Source organism: Tympanuchus pallidicinctus, unplaced genomic scaffold (assembly GCF_026119805.1).
Source record: "Tympanuchus pallidicinctus isolate F22 unplaced genomic scaffold, pur_lepc_1.0 scaffold5, whole genome shotgun sequence".
Lineage (NCBI taxonomy): Eukaryota > Metazoa > Chordata > Aves > Galliformes > Phasianidae > Tympanuchus > Tympanuchus pallidicinctus.
The window spans coordinates 52,026,948-52,043,926 of NW_026294769.1; the positions used below are offsets into that span (position 1 = coordinate 52,026,948).

General features: G+C 43.1%; 1 protein-coding gene across 1 annotated transcript; it reads right to left on the minus strand.

The window, feature by feature from the left end:
• Window positions 1-3,265: 3,265 nt before the first annotated feature.
• On the minus strand, window positions 3,266-16,556 carry TMEM64 (transmembrane protein 64). Its single transcript, XM_052704648.1, is given in 4 exon segments — window positions 3,266-5,569; window positions 8,962-9,117; window positions 14,809-15,668; window positions 15,671-16,556. Coding segments are annotated over 4 exon segments (2,097 nt in total). The 3' UTR covers window positions 3,266-5,374.
• Between the last annotated feature and the right edge of the window lie 423 nt (window positions 16,557-16,979).

Consider the following 16,979-nt stretch of genomic DNA (forward strand, 5'->3'; position numbering starts at 1 on the left):
ATCATGTTGCAGCTGCACAAAACACAGCAGTTCCCCTGGTAAAGTACTACTTTCTGCGACGCTGGAGCTCCATGTGTGAGTATCGTTCCCATAGACCTCAAGCTCTAAAACTCAGTGCAACATTAAGATGCCTGGAAGTCAATGATCCAATACAACTCACAGCACAAACTGTAAGGGCAAGTACCCTCATGGTTACCACAGAACTACACCCCAGAAAGATCTGCAGAGGGGGAGCACACATCTTGTACTTCAATTTACATCTGTGGAAGAATATAGGGGATCTTCACTTCCTGACAGAACAAAAAGGAATTTATGATTTCTGCTGAAAGTGGGTTGGAAATAGGTTGCATGGTTTGCGTGCCTTGTGTTTTGTTTTTTGTTTTGTTTTGTTTTGGTTTGTTTTGTTTGTTTTAAAGCAACCTCTGGCTTCTCCCTGTGTTTCTGGATGGAGGAAAAGGAAGCAGCAAGCTCAAAGCTTTGCCTCCATCAGCTTCACAAACTTGAGCAATGCTTTAGAAAGGAAGCCGGGCAAATCACTTACCATAGACTACTGCTAAGATATCAAAATGGCAGCAACAAACGTTTCTCTGCCCTTCAGATGAAAACTATCCATTGCTGTTGGCTTGGGTTTTGCTAGTCAAGGTGCTAAGACAGATGTTGGTATCAGAGGCATGCAGTCAGCAGCTCTCCAGAAGCCAACATACTGAGGTCATCAAAGTGCTTTAGAGATGCTGTTTCCAGTAGCTGTGACATCTGAAAGTCATAGTATGCCAAGGATCAAAACAATCCTCACTATATTCCTATCACTGTCATTTCAGCATTATTTGCTTTCACTTGTAAAAAAAAAAAAAAAAAAAAACCCAACTAAAAAAAACCCAACAAAGCCCCCACCCCTTTACCACTTGGGCATCTCATCTGGTGCTAAAGGAAACTGCTACTCCCTCTCAGAAATCAGAGTCAAAAAGAATTCATTAGTTTGCTCCCTCACCACCACCCACCTTTTCTCACATTTCATGGAGAACACTTGCAATCAAATTTCTAAGGCAGCGAGTAAAAAACTTGCAGTTTTTGTTCACAGGCCTCCCCTTCCTTCCTTCCTTCCACCCACGGCCTTGAAGGGAGCAGCTACAGCTGACTGGGAACAGGGACCCACAGGCAGAGCAATGCAGCTCGCTGTATGTGGGCTCTCACTTGGGCCAGGTGCCCTTGCATTCACATCACTTAGCACATCCAAGTTCCCACGTCAGCTGATCTTGGGATGTTACTGGGACAAATTAAACTGCTCTAATTAGAGAAATGTAACTGAAATGCCAAAGCAAAATACAAACTGGACTTGCCATCCCGGCCTGCAGATGCAGGCTTTGCAGCCTCTCCACTCATTTACCTTGAGTTGCCCAAACTTAACTGTGCTACATGCATGCAAAATTCTCTTGTATCCCCCCAAAAAATGACACCCAATATTCTTATCCCAGGATTAGCACAGTTCAAATCCTTTTTCTGCTCTTGCTATTAACTCCTTTTTTTAAAGCAAAAAAAAAAAATAAACAAAAATGCCTGTCTCAGAAATCTACACTACTAATTTCTCTGACAATGTATCTAAGTAATTAGAAGGAAAAAGATGGCTTGCTTGCCACAACTAATCTGCCCTGATCATTTTCCAAATTAATCAAGAGTCCAGACAACCAATTACATGTTAGTCACATGACCAGGAAGGACTTAGCTTACAGTAATGAATGCAACACTTGATTAAAATCTAGTTTTAAATTTAGCAATAGATTAACTTAATGGAGAGGGACAGAAGGACCAAAACAGTTACACTCAAGCTACTTCTACTTATCACTATAAAATTAACATAAGTTAAAAATAAATTGATACAGCAGAATAGTACATGAGTGCTAATGTCCATGAAGAGAGACTGTGTGCTGGACCCATCTCAGGCTGCTGGGTAGACCATGAACCCTGCAGGACTCAAGAGGATAGAGACATCTGCCTTCTGCTGCAGCTACATGCTATCCATCGGGGCTGGAATTTCCATCAGCTTCTACTCTGCACACCATTTCCTATTTTCTCCAGTTCAAACCATTTTAATGTATGGACGGGACTTGCACCAATCTTGAATTTACTATGAGGCAGCCTGGCACAGAGCTACAGCAGCTGTTGGCTCCTGTCATTAAGAATGACCTCAGAGTGAGTGAGTGTTTCAACTTCAGCATTGCATCCTAGGTTATTTTCAAGGCTGCTAACTATTCCAAAAACCTTGGTCAGTCAAAATCCAAACAACTACTAGATGAAGAAGAGCAGTCTTACCATTCCTCAGACTTGACTTCTCAATGCTGGCTGCAGTTATGCAGAAAACAACATAAAAACAGCATGTAAAGCCCTTGGGCAAACAGATCTTTTCCTCGCAGGCAGCTACTATAAAGTTAGACCTGGGTAAAGTTGTTACACAGCTGCACTTACCACAGCAAGGAAGAAGTAAAACGGCTGCCACATAGCTAAGATTTCCTCTTTTACATGACCAGCAATTTAGACATGTTTCATGCATAAAAAGCAACTCTCCACCACTGCAGCTACAAAAGCATGCATGAATGTGACTTGTTATGTATGATTCAAACCATTCATACCATTTTTAAGTGTAGGAAGACTCTTAAAAAAAAAAAAAATCATCACTTTTACATTTAAACATATCAATCTTTTGGTTAGTTGGCACATTTCTCACAAGCACATGTATGCTCTTATTCTTCCATCGCAAAAAGGCAGCTGCAGACCTCCAGTCTCCAAACTACTTAACAGAATTAAGCAAGTGTTTTTCATTTTATAGAAAATGTCTTCCCCTTGTCAGTAATTCACAATTTGCAAAATCCATTCTGAAATCCTAACTTGTTACTTCTTCAAGGTAGGCAAGTATCTTTGTGTGCATGTATAAAAACGACACCTCATTGCATTTTCTTTCCAACTACTGCTTTGTAGCAACCTGAACATTTAATACGTATTTCTTTAAAGAAATTTGAGTGAATTTATTGTATAAAATTATGGTTGGCATGGTACAGAAAAGTTCCTTTTAATGCACATTTCCCATTGACTTGTACACAAATTTTACAAGTATCAAGCAAAATGCAAAAGGTTTAAGAACTATTTCCATACTACAAAAGTGTTCATATAGTGAAGTTCCTCTGGTTACAAAGTGTCATGGAAATAAAAGCACTTCAAAATACATATTTGGGAAATGTTCTTCAATAAACAACACAACCTTAAGTTAGTTTAAAAAAAAAAAAAAAAAAAAAAAAGAAGAGATAACCTGTTGAAAACACTATTGTTGATTTAGCAAGATAGAGCAAAGTTCTGAACATTTATTCAAGGATCGTTCTGTTTCAAGAAATAAAACACATTTTAACTGTTTAGTTCAGGAAGGGCTCAATCATACCACGATGACAAATAACGCCATCAAAAAGTAATCTGGCTCTCTTGTTTTCACACAGGAGCTGTCAGAGGCAGAGATGTGTAAATGAACACTTCCAGCTATATGCAGATTGCCTTTAAAAAGAACAAACAAACGAAATAAAAATGATTAAAGAGGAGACAATCTGAACATTGTTACATAACTCGTTTGGTTCCTAAGGTCACAAGACCCACAAACAGCCGTCCACAAAGGATAAGCATTTGAAGAGCAAAACTGAACTTCACTACCAAGGATTGCTCAGCTGTCGAGTTACCGTACATCCTCGCAGTAAGACTGCCAAAGGCCATCAAATCTCTGCTTCCCAACTACCTTGAAGACTTGCTGCTCTCCTGCTATACGCCGCAAGACAAGAATGCTCAGACTCTACAAACAGCCTTACAAAAAGGAGGCACAGTCGTTTTCTGTTAGAAAATAACACAGTCTTGAAGACTGAAAGCATCCTATAAATCTTACACAAAATAAATACAAAATAAGCAATACATTGCATTGTTTTTGTACCAGATGACTTGTGGGTGTTTGAGCAATTGAATGTTGGCATGTGTATCTACGGGAAACACACATACAAGAGGTCACCTTCAGGTGCTGTTGTTTTCCTTTTACCTGCACAAACATACACACACATACGCACACAAAATACTATCAGGTTATCTAGTCTGTTCAGATGCAGTGAAAAAACAGTCCATAGCACATGTAAAAGGAGCGTTACCTAATACAGTGTTGTCTTGCAAAAATGGAGTCAGAATTCCTGAGCCTCAGAAACATTACTACTACTTATTTTTCCAAAGAAAACCCCTAGTTTTCATTTCTTCACTCTGATGAAATTTATAATAGATTGCATCTTTAAAAAAATGTAAAACTTGTAGAAAAAAAAACACATCAACTGATTTTTAAAGCTTTTTAAAGGGAGGGAGGGATTCACTTACAAAATAAAGGCCACGTTCATGTAAGATTAGTCTGCTAGTATCTCATTTTGTATTTGAGGGAGAGATTTAGCTCCCTGGTCTGGAAGCCTTATTATATGCAGGCATGTGAGCTGAAAAACACCATTCCAATTAAACTATTTATGAATAGGATTAACATGGAACAGCCCTTTGTTACAATCACCACGATGATAAAACCAATGCAACAGTTGGTTAATTCTTGAAGTTTCCTTCAAACAGAAGCTCCTTCACTGCAATCTATTATAACATCTGCACTTTCCCTTTTACTTTGCATATTACACAGTGTAACTTAAAATGTTTTTTAAGAGCACTTCAGTCCCACCATGTAGGATTTAAGCTTGTGTGACTACATATGCATGGCTCTACAACATTTTCAGTGACTTACAAAAATACATTCAACCAAAAATTTATATAGGGTTCTTTCCCCACCCTCAACCCCTGAAATCAAAAATGAAGGAAAAGCCAAATGGTCCCATCGTTACCAAAATAATACACTCCAAGGTCTGGAAGCAAAAGCACATTCAAGAATACTGTACATAGAACTGCATACTTTCTCATTCATCTTTATCAGTAATAAAGTTCTACTGCATATAATTATTCAGCCTTATAAATAATGCTAAGCAGAAAAATATTTACCTCTGTGCTACTTTTCTCAGTTTATAGAAGCATTTTTCTGTTTATAGGAACAAAGAAAAAAAAAAAAAAAACTAAAGTGCAGACTACAGGCCTGATAGGCATAATAAATGACCAAAGGTGCAGCCAAACTTGCATTTACATCTCAAGTTACTTCACCATGTTACTTTTCTTGCCAGAAGTCACCCCGTGTGCAATTCAAGAGCCGGTCAGTTGGTTTGTGCCATAGTACAACCTGTAACCATTTGAAATATCATTTTAAAAGCTAGTTGAATTGTCCATAGACATTTCTAGGCAATAGCTTAGGTTCACAAAAACCTTATTTTATTAATACTTGAAATCACACAATATTGACACCTCCCCCAGAGAACGCTACTGTCCTTTTGTTGCAGTACGTTGTCGAACCGCTGATGCTGGGCTGGCAGTCTTTAACAAGAGATGTCTTCATCTCCATCTCACACGCTACAATAGCTGCATTCAGTTCCACTTGAGCTCGGTGAACAACATAAAACATAAGTCCTATGCTTATAACAATCTGCAAATAAAACAAAGGAGTGATGTAGGCCATATCAACCAAATACAAAGCAACCGTTTTTAATGAAACAGTAAGTCATCAGTGTGAAGACTCACAGAAGCACCTACTGACTTAATGCTTCAAAGGCAACGGACTGAAAAGGGAAATGAACTAACAAACAAGTCAACACATACTGCTTCTAGCATACCAACACAAAGACATTCTATAGAACTTAATGATTTGAATTAAAAATACAGTTTGTTTCTTCCCATTGTCGTTCACACACTTGTGAGAAAGCAATTGCTTTGCTGCATCTCTTAGCAAAAATAATTCCACACAGAAATGGATTGATGGCAGTGGAAATCACAAGAGCTGTTCCCACGTGCCTAGTGAATAACAGGTTAACATTTTAATGGTTCTTAGCAATTTGCCAAACACCAGAGGCAGAATGATGTAGAAAAAAGGTAATAAAACCTCTTGTCTTTCCCCTGTTAGCAGGGAAGATAGCAGAAAGCAGCAGCGTTGTTGTGCTTCTCAGAGGTCAGGACAAAACAGGGCAGAACCACAGTTTCTGAACAACGTAGCAGTAAGTACAGCAGCTTGTACTTACTTTCCAGAGGATGGCTCTGGGGATGCTTGTTATTTTCTTAAGGAGGAAATACTATCTAAAAGTAGGACTTCAGTTCATGTTTTTTTTTTGCTCTGAATTGTATTACTGAGAATTTTTAAAGTTTCACCTCTAAAATTAACAAGAATAAACTGGGACACATTTTGCTTAGAAGTTACACGTTCAAGGACATTAGCATGGACTACACTCCCCAAAGGGAATGGTTTCAATAACACATCAGTTACTCTTTCCAGCACAGATCCTCCTTAACAAAAATAAAATCTTCAAAGAAAATAGAGCTGTCTCATAATAACAATCCCTTTAAAAGCAAGTAAATTATTCTGCCTTTTTTTAAAATGTTTTAGGAAACCAACCAGAATCAGCAACGAGTATGACCAGTATAATTGCAGCTGGAAGGCATATGGGAGGTCTTGAGCCCAAACTGCTGCTCAAAATGGTGTTTGCTGCCAGATCAGACCAGGCTGCTCAGGACTTCTATACAATCAGGTCTTGAAAACATTCAAGAATGGAGACCTCACCATGTGTCTGAGCAGCCCGCTCCACTGCCTGTGATAAAAGCTATTCATTTAAGGCCTCAAAAGGCTGCTGATGTAAAAGTCAAATATACACTTGCAGACATCATGTTCTGAGCACACAGGAAAAATCCTATTCTAAAAGCTTACACAAATATTTAAACTTGACAGGTTTGAGAAATGCTACTACCAGTAGGCTCAGGTTCCCTAGACAAATCATTTAACAGTATAAACACGTTGGCAACCATGAAGTATGATTAATTTTTACAGCTGTTTACTAAATCAAAGTCCCATCAAAGCCACACAGCCAGGCAAAGCACCAGACAGATGCCAGGAGAAACTGGGAGAACATAAGCAATTTCTCCACTAATGGACCTATTCAGTCAGCTCTTATGTACAGTTGTCAAGGTGGCAAGCACTTCTATTTGGACATTCAGCCCTTTCAGCTGGTGCTTACCTGACCAACAGTTAACACTACTGCATCGTTCTAAGAAATCATAATGGGGAAGGAAAAAGAATGAGAAAAAAAAAGAGGAAAGACCACTAAAAACTACTAACCCCACTGTTCCTTTGAATTGCCTGTAATTGGGCAGAACAAAGCCCAGTTCTTTGCTTTAGCTCCCACACTGCTACTCCTCTCTGCTGTCTCCAAATTGCACAAATCACTCAATTTCCAGCTGAAAAACCTGCAAAACCGTTCAGCTCTGTGGCTTTCTATGCCATCTCTGCTGACATACAGTTGCTAGATGTGGAGCATCAAGGTTTAGTGGGCAATAGTGGTGGCAGATTGACAGTTGGACTACATGATTCTAGAGGTCTTTTTAAACCTTAGTGATTCTATGATTCTAACACATAAAATAACATTTCACAACCAAAACATAAGTTGATCAAGTAGACAGTGACTTTCAACCATATCTACTGAGGTTGCTTACTCGACAATCACAAAGGCATTTTAATACTCAAGCCTTTTTCATTAAACCTTTTAATTACATATAAAAGTTTAAGAATGTTCAAGTTTCAGGAGAGTAATGGGTTAAAAGGAGTTACTTTATCAGTGTTGTTAAAGATCAGCTTTGTGATTGTAAACACTGAGGAAGATAAATGACTACAGAATGAACTAGAAATCAGCAAACTGTATCAACTGCTGGTCAAACACAGTGTGGAAATGACAACACTGTCAGATGAGGTTTTAATATATAATCTTGTTTTGATATATTCTTCACCTTTATGCTTACAATGGTCTTCGACTTAAAGCCTGTCCCTAGGATTTACTGACTAATTATTTCATCAGCAAAGCTCATGAAAAGGTGCAAGACATATCTCACAAACTTGTTTCCTTGCAAAAACAGGATATTTTGATTGAGGCATTAATAATATCATATTTCTACAGCACCTAAAGACCTAGCATAGTTGTGAGCACTCAATGTCAGCAGTGAACACGCCAGAGGTACTGGATTTAAGAACTCAAAGCACACTGCTTTACAGCTGAGAGGCCATTTTCTTCAGTGTAAGAGTGCTTCAACAGGTCTAAAATTCAGCAACAGATTACTACAGAGGGTAACAAGACAGAACTCGGAAAGCTCCACGTGAGTTCTGTTTTGTATCACATGAAGTACAAAAAAATTAAATACTTTTAACAGAAGAAAACAAAACTGAAGCAAAACAGTACATTGGAAACTCATTTGTCTGGGTTATCAAGCAGTCACTACACACAAACCTATGAAAAATTAATATCATAGGCTTTGCACAACTAGTGATAATACCAACATGATAAATCAAACACTTCTAAATGCCCTGCTACTCAGTCACAGTTGCTTAGCTCTCAGACTACAAGAGGTTGGCTGCCTCAGACTAGGGTGTCATTATGTCTCCAGGTGACAGCTCTTAACACTTGAACAAGCATCCCTCCAAACCTCCTACAGCCCACTTCTTTTAGACTGGAAGTGATACAATCTAAAAGAAGAACCTGCAAAGCTAAATCTTTGTACGCCTCATACACAATTCCAGGAGCACACGCTCTCCAAAGTAAAGATTCAATTACTTGAAGAGGCAGTGCTATAAGAGTGAAGCTTCCCTACTATCTCTAGAAGCAAAATTCTACTTCAAATCTCGCTGGTACAGAAGACAAGCAAAAAACTGAAAAGATAAAAACATATGCTGAAACCAAAGACTGTATCCAATACTCACTACTTACTGAAACAGTCACAAAGAGAGTCATAGTAGCAACATTACTGATACCATAATGGTTTATGAAAACCATTGTTTCCACATACCTGTAAACTGAATATAAAATAGCCACTAACACTTTGTTCTGCGATCACGTCCTCCATGGTGCGCAAGGTAGTTCCCAAGTATGAGTTCAGGAGCTGAGTAGGAAGCAGCCCAACTGAAGAAGCCATCAGGTAGTTGGGCAGCGACAGATCTGTAACCTAAGTTAAAACGAAATGCGTAAGATGCCACATACCATGACAACACAGCCCACATGCACAGCCAACTACACTACTTTCCCCAGAATCACAGAATGGCACGGGCTGGAAGGGACCTCAAGGACCACGAATCTCCAACCCCCCTGCCATGGGCAGGGCCGCCAGCCTCCCCATTTAATACTAGACCAGGTTGCCCAGGGATGGAGCATCTAAGCCAGAAAATAAAAACAATTGTTTCTTCACTTAAACTTTCCACAGGCAGTGAACCTACAGTGATTCATCAGAACAGTATGTGGCTAGTTTTCATTTTGTCTTTTAGAATTTACTGCATTTTATTTTGCTTCATCTTACATTATACAGCACCTCTGTGCAAGTATTTAACTAAGGATATAATTACAGTGTTCGTTTTAAATATTTACTTCGTTACGGTGAACAGAGCCCTGCAATTCACAAGAATTTGAAGAAAGTACTTTATCAAAAGTGAAAGCCTAAAACAAAAACTGATACAAATATAGCCTGCTTACATTGGGTTTTGCACATACAGAAGACAAAGGCAATCATACAAAATTTTGCTGTATTAAATATGACCAGGTAAACAGAATGGCAGTGTGGCAGGCCAGTCAGATACAATTTGCCTCTGCAGCGGAAGTCATAGAGCTCACTAAGATATAAATTAATTATGGAGAGATATACAATGGCTGCTCTGAAAGTAATGTCTCCTGCTAGTTAGCCCACAAAAGGAGAGGCAGATGTTTGGTGGTATGGCAGTAGAGGCTGAACCTTCCCACCAGTATTCTGCTACATGCTGTTGCCATTAGGCAGATGGCAGCAGAGGAGTCTGACAAAAAGGCACAGAACCTGGCAGAAGTGCACGTGGAGCAAAGGTGTATCACTAAACTCTGCTGTGCAGAAAAAATGGCATCCATTGACATTTGATATTTATTGAATGTTATGGGGACCAAGAAGTTGAGCACAGTGAGGCAGTGGGTGGTGTGTTTCAGAAGTAGTGACAGTGACATGAAAGACAAGTCACGTTCTAGACAGACACACACTGCTGTCACACCACAAAATGACGAGCATCTCCATCAGCTCACCCACGCAAATTGGAAGACTACAACATGGAAACTGTGTACAGAACTGAATATGACCCTCAGTGAATTGGAAATGGTGGCAGCAGTGTTGGAATACTGAACAATTTGCACCAGGTAGGTCCCTCTTGTGCTCACACAAGAACAGAAAGAACACCATAAGCAAGTCTGTCTAGACCTACTGAATTAATACGAGGCTGAAGGTGACAGTTTCCTAGATTGCATCATTACTGGTAATGAGACATGTTGTCCCCATTTTGAACCTGAGTCAAAATGACAGACCAAGGAACAGTGACATGCAAATTCCCCATCTAAGAAGTTGTTCACAATGCAGCTCTCAGTGGCTGAAGTGATGAGTACTGCCTTTTGGGATGGGAAAGTGGTGATCCTTCTGGATTTCCTGGAACCTGAACCATCAAATCTGATAATTACATCATGACACAGACTTAACTGAAACTCAAACTTCCTGAGTCAGGCCAGAGAAGGAGCCAACGTTTCTACTGTAGCACAATAACACAGGCCTCATACCAGTCTGAAGACCGTGGAACACTTGGCCAATCTCAGCTGGACTGTCTTGCCACACTCATCATATAGTCCAGATTTGGCACCTTCTGACTTCCACCTGTATGGGTTGATTAAAGATGGACTACATGTGCAACCTTTTCCAAGCAATGACACCATCACAGCAGCTGTGAAACAGCAGGTCACCTCTGTTGGCATAGATTCTTTAGTATGAGTGCAGCATGTAAGCCCTTGTTCATCTCAGGCAAAAATGCATAGCTAATGGTGATGCTGAAAAATAGTGAACTGTAGCTGAGAATTTCTTTTATCAGACAGAGTTATTGCACTCTCGTATCTGTTGTAGTTCCCATGAAAATAAACAGGAGACATTACTTTCAGAGCAACCCATGTAGACAGGCATCATGAAGATTCTCAGCCAAAGGTATTTAGTATCAAACTTGATTAGTGAACAAAACAATACACACAACTATAGCTTTTCTTAATCTTTCCTAGGAAAAAAAAAGATGACAAATACTTCAAGATATTTTCCCCTTTTTTTCCAAGAAATTTCTGTTCTTAATTGGTATGGGGACAGTTTACATTGTACAGTTTACATAACTGAGTTGCTCACTCAGTACAGCAACCACTCAGAAATTTTAGATTTAACATTCAGGAGTTCAAAACATATTTATGCAGGAAAATGAAATCAGAAGGAAACAATGGGTTAAAAACAGTATGACTGTGAAAAAGGTCTGGTGCATTTTCTAGACAATTCAGTTGATCACAAAATAATAAAACAAGTACTAATTAAGAACAGCTCCTAACACTGGGAGACTACAAGACTATTGACCTTGAAAGTTTTATACAATGTTGAAGACAAAAGAATAGCAGCAAAGTTACTGGCTTCAACATACTATTCTTAAAATAAACTTTGATTACTGTGAGAGTAACTGTCGGATTCTTGCAGCTCTAAGCACTATCAATGGAAAGCTTTGGGGGAGAAGGAAGGGCAGTGGAAGAGGAAAATGCAATGAAGCATAAAGATCAAGAGTAATTCACTGGAACAAGATCCAATCAGGTGATTCCAATCTTCACTCTGCAAATGACAGCTCCCATGGACTTAAATACACAGCAGTAATACAAATAATAGATTTCTCACTCTGTGCAAGTTTAATGCAGATTTGTAATGAAAAAACACTACACGATCATGTCAGAACTTCATATTTGACCAATACTTTCAAAAGATTAAAAATAAAAAAAAACAAACATAGTAATTTGGGCCATGTAATAATGATGCACAACTGAAACTTCCCTTATCGCCAAGGGAATGAAGGAAGTGCTATTAAAAGTCTGTGAAATGCTAGCACTGGGACAAGATTTCCTAAGTAGGACACTGTCATTAAATCTAATGGAACTGGGAAACTTCCAAAAACTGTTTTAACACTCCTAGTCACCTCTTTCATTTCTGAATATATATTAAGGACACTCTAGCAGCAGAGGCACACGTTTGCAACTCTCATCTGTCCTAAAGTAACTGGGCCACAAAAGAGACTGCTTCCAAATGAAGGGAGGGACTGCCAATGAAAATGCTGGATGGTGCCTTCTCGTTCCGCTAAGATGAAACCTAAGAAGAGGAAAGGAAGATTTTATTTGTGGGCTTTTGATCTACCCTTACCCCAGAAAGGTCAGGAAACAGATGGTGTCATTGCTAAGTAACCTGACAAATTTTCAGTAAAACCTACAGCTTAGTCTATCTTTCCTTCTATAAAACTTCACCTGTCTAACTGCAATCCGCACTGCGAAACTGACAGAGACTAACAGGACACTGCACCTAGGGAGAGCTCGTGTCAGAAAAAATAACAGTGAAATCCCAAAGCAAGCATGAATACAACTGCATAACAGGCCACAGCAATATACTGAAACGAACTAAGAACTAACTACTGTGGTAATGGGAGCATTAGCCAGGAACTCTCCCACTGAGCTTTGGAAAGGCTTTGTGTGATAAAACTTTGGTGCATTCTTTACAGCTGACCCTTTTGTTTCATTTCTGTCAAAAAGCACACTTTATGCCAGGACACTGTTTGGGAGTCACACGTCTTTGGGGGATTCTCTACCCTGAATTTATGAATCCACATGTTTCAGATCAGGTAGGTTTGGAAACTGAGAGCAAAAAGACAATTCCAATGTTTTTCTATTCTCAAGAAATTTTAAAAAGTGCAGAATAAAAGATATTGAATTACAGCTATCAACTTTCCAACAAATAAGCAGCTTGCTGCAAAGCACATAACACTTCTGGAAGTCTTACTTCACCGAGCAGTATTTCAGAAATATTTCACTTATTTCTGACATACATTCAGGTATTAAAATTTCTAATAAGCTTATATCTGCCATGCAAAGGCCCTCTCAGAAAGGAAAAAGTAAGTTATGAATTCTGATCTAGGCTACACCAGGGACTGGAGATAATCAGATTGCACAAACCTAGTAGAAGAGACCCTTTAGCTGGATGAAGTGATAACCTGCACGCTGTGCCTCCTTACAGACCTGCCTTCAAAACATTCAGAGCTGCAAAGGGGAGAGGGTTGAACAAACACTTCAGTCAGGGTTATCAGCACTGCCCTGGCCATGCTGGCGGCATGCTAGAGGACCAACAAATATGTGAAACCCACTTAAAAAACGTACAAACACTCTTTCACCTTACAAGTTTCTAGTTCGTCTAGAAAGGCACATGAATACACTGCTCCACTGCTCCCAATACTTAGTGCTTCCACAAACAGCTGCAGAACGGACTTAAGAAGCAAGGCTTTGGTGACTGGCTGGTGAGAAATGAGCAAATTCCTGCTTCTTAAAAAGAATTTTTCTTCTTAACGCAGTTTGGAAATACGTGATCCTGTCACTAGTCAAGTGCCAGAACACTCCCTTCCCTCCTTCCCTTTCTACATTCCTGTACAATTCCCAAAATACACATCATGAAACAAGGGCTTGGAAAAACCCATCCAGCCTCTCTCAGCTCAAGGCTACCCCTGGTCCCTAGTCCTCAGTTGTCACTTCCTACATTTCCTTTAATTTTCTTTTCAGTTTACTCATAAACATGCACAAATAAAACAAGCATAAAACAGACTGCTGGAAAATTCAAGATGTTTACATTTTCTCAAGACTTCAGTTCACTGTTTTTTACTATTAAGAACAAATCTTTTCAAAATCACTGCGTGAGCTCTGAACACAGGAAATGGGTGGATGGTTCGGACACCCAAAACCCTCTTGCATTTGAAGATTTAAATTTAAAGTCAGTCAGATTTCAAAAGATCAGCATAGCTAAGTCTGCACTGATAGAGCTCTAAATTCCACACTTAGCTGAAACTTCACTCTCTGTGAGAAACAGTTATGAATTCCTAGATTTGATGCAACATCCTTTTTTTTTTTTTTTTTGGTAACTTAGTAGTTCATATTAGACGTCCTCAATTAAAAACTGAGCACTGTGTTTTATTTGACTATGCTGTAAAATAATAAATCACCCCATCACCAGCACGGACTCAAAAAGGTGTACCACATGTCCTTCCTTCCTTTCTCCTTTAAGATGATAAGAAAAACAATAATACTGCAACTCTAAAATAATAAACTATGTAGGTATATTTGTCTAGAAGTAGGAAAGAGAAACAGGCTCTCACCAGGCTCAAACTGAGCTTACTTTTGCTGATGTACTGCACAGCTCTCAATCTGCACCTGACTGCTCTGCCCAAAACACACTGCCCCTTTCATATAGGAGGACTTTGTCCTCTACCTTCTTTCCAATGCAAACATTTATATACTAACTACCATAAAGAGCAACTCAGGCAAGGCTGCCTGAAAATACAACTCGTCGTCCAATCTAATTGCTTCAAAAACATAGGTGCTCTAAAATCACTAAGTTCTTCCATGCAGTTTGCTACAGAGCATCCCGATGCTTCTTTCTAACAGTCCCGAAAGTCCGAGAGCAGACTAATGCCGCTGAACAACGTGCCTCAGAACCTGCCTCGACAGGGACGGGCGGCGACCAGAAGTGAGCAGGGGGCCGTTTCCCTGCCGCCAAAGAAACCCAGGGCCACAGCTCCCCGCGGCCGGGACTCACCGCGAAGACGGCGTTCTGCAGCCCGAAGGGGATGGGCGTCAGGCGCGCCAGGGCCACCACCTTGAGCCCGCTGCCGCCCTCCACCACGCGGACGACGGCGCTGAGCGTAGTGCTGCTCTGGATCCTGTCCAGCGCCCAGCGGGCCAGCAGCCGCCGGCAGGCCACGTGCGCCACGAAGGTGCCGACGAGGACGCCCAGCACCATCAGCCCCATGCCCAGCACGAAGCCATAGAGGTAGCCGGCGGCCACGTTGAGCAGGATGTAGCCCCAGCCGCAGGGGAACGAGACGACGATGAAGCCCACGGTGAAGAGCAGCACGCCGGCAAGGCTGTCCAGGCTCTCCGCCCACAGGAGCAGGTCGCGCAGGTACTGGCGCACCAGGGCCAGCGATGCGAAGCACAGGGCCGCCAGGACGCACACGCTAAGGCAGCTCTTGCACCAGCAGGTGCCCAGCAGGCAGCAGGAGCAGCGCCAGCCGCGGGCCTCGGCCAGCCCGGGCCCGCCGCCGCCCGCCTCGGGCAGCGGGCACAGCAGCAGCTCTGCCGGCGGCAGCCCGCCCTGCTCCGCGTAGGGCCCCAGCAGCAGCCCGCCGGCCTCCGCCGGGACGAAGCCGCCGGGGTCGCCGCTGCCTCCCGCCGCCGTGCCGGCCGCCCGGGACAACCAGCGGCCCAGCTCCTGCCGGGCCCCCTGCCTCACGGCCCGGGACAGCAGCTGCAGCGCTGCGGCCCCCGCACCCCACATCCCCTCGAGCCGCCCGGCCCCGTCGCTCCCCGCCTCCCCTCGCAGCCTGCGGGCAGGGGCGGCCGCTCCCTCATCGCCTCGCCATGGCCCGCTCCGGGCGGCGGAGCCCGGCCGAGCGCCGGGCGGGGGCGGGGAAGCGGCGGCGGCGGGAGGGCGGGAAGGAGGGGGCTCTGCGGGCGGAGGGCCTCCCCCTCGGCTGCGGCGTTAGGCGGCGGCGCCGCGCTGCCCGGCCCGGCAGTCGCAGCGGCGGCCCTGGCGGAGCGCGGGTCCCGGCGGGCGGCAACGGCAGCAAGCGCGGCAGCGGAGCTCCATCTCCCGGCACGCGGGGGCTCCCGCTCTGCTCCGGCAAGCGCCTGGCGGAGCGGCCGTGCCGATGTGGCAGCGCGGGCGCCGCTCGCAGCGGATGGGGGAGGAGGCTGCGCTCCGGCGGCGTCAGCGCCCTGCTCCGGTGCGGGGCTCGGTGGGGCCCCGCGGCCCGCCCCCGGCCCGCCCCGCTCCTGGGTGGGCGGGGTGCGCCTCAGCGGGGGCCGGGGCGGTGCCTGCGTGCGGCGACGCTGCGTGGGACGGCGCCGTGTTGCCCGCCCGCGCCGTTTTGCTGCCCTACTGTCAGAGCGTCTTATCTGGGGAAGCAGCTTAACCGAGGGGCAGTGAGCGACGGTGCTCGATACCGGTCCGCCGGAGTGGAGGCTGAGGCAACGCCGTCTGGCCGGTCGTTCCCAGTCCCCAGTGCTTGTTGGCACTTGCTTGTTTGGATGCTGTTCCACAAACGCCCGGTTTTTTGCAACTCCAGAAGAGAGAGGAACCCTCGCTAGCCAGTACTTGGGCCTGGGGCTGGGGCTGAGGGGTGACGGTGAAGCCCCAACAGTTCCAACCTGAGATTGTTGACCTGTTAATCTGTTGACAAGCTGTGCAGGGGGCAGCTCCGGGTCTGGGCATTCCGGTGTTGCGCTCGGCCACCACACGCTGCTTGCAGAAAATGGGGCAGCCTGGCTGACCTGGCCACTCATCCTGCACCCCTGGGCTTAGGCATGCTTTGGGACGATTTGTGCTTGAATTTTGAGCCACTGCGAAAAAGAATGGATAGGTCTGAATAAGCAGCAGAGGCATTCTGTTAGGTGTTAGAAGCCATGCTTCTCACAGGTCTCTGTTGTCCCGGTGTTACTAATGATAGCAGCAGCACAATGCGGAAAGGGTTCTGTTTTCTCCACAGCATTTAAAAGTACAATATGCTCCGGTGGAGTTTTATTCTTCTGCTGGGAAATTTGCAAGCACAAGTACAATGAGAATGTGTGGGAGTTGTAAAGGTTAAAGGATGATTAAATAAAAAAAAAAAACAAAAAAACATCCAGATCTCCAAATGTGTCTTGAAGAACATACCACGGATGCATTCACTTGCAAACTATGCCACTAGAAATTCTATAGCCTGCACA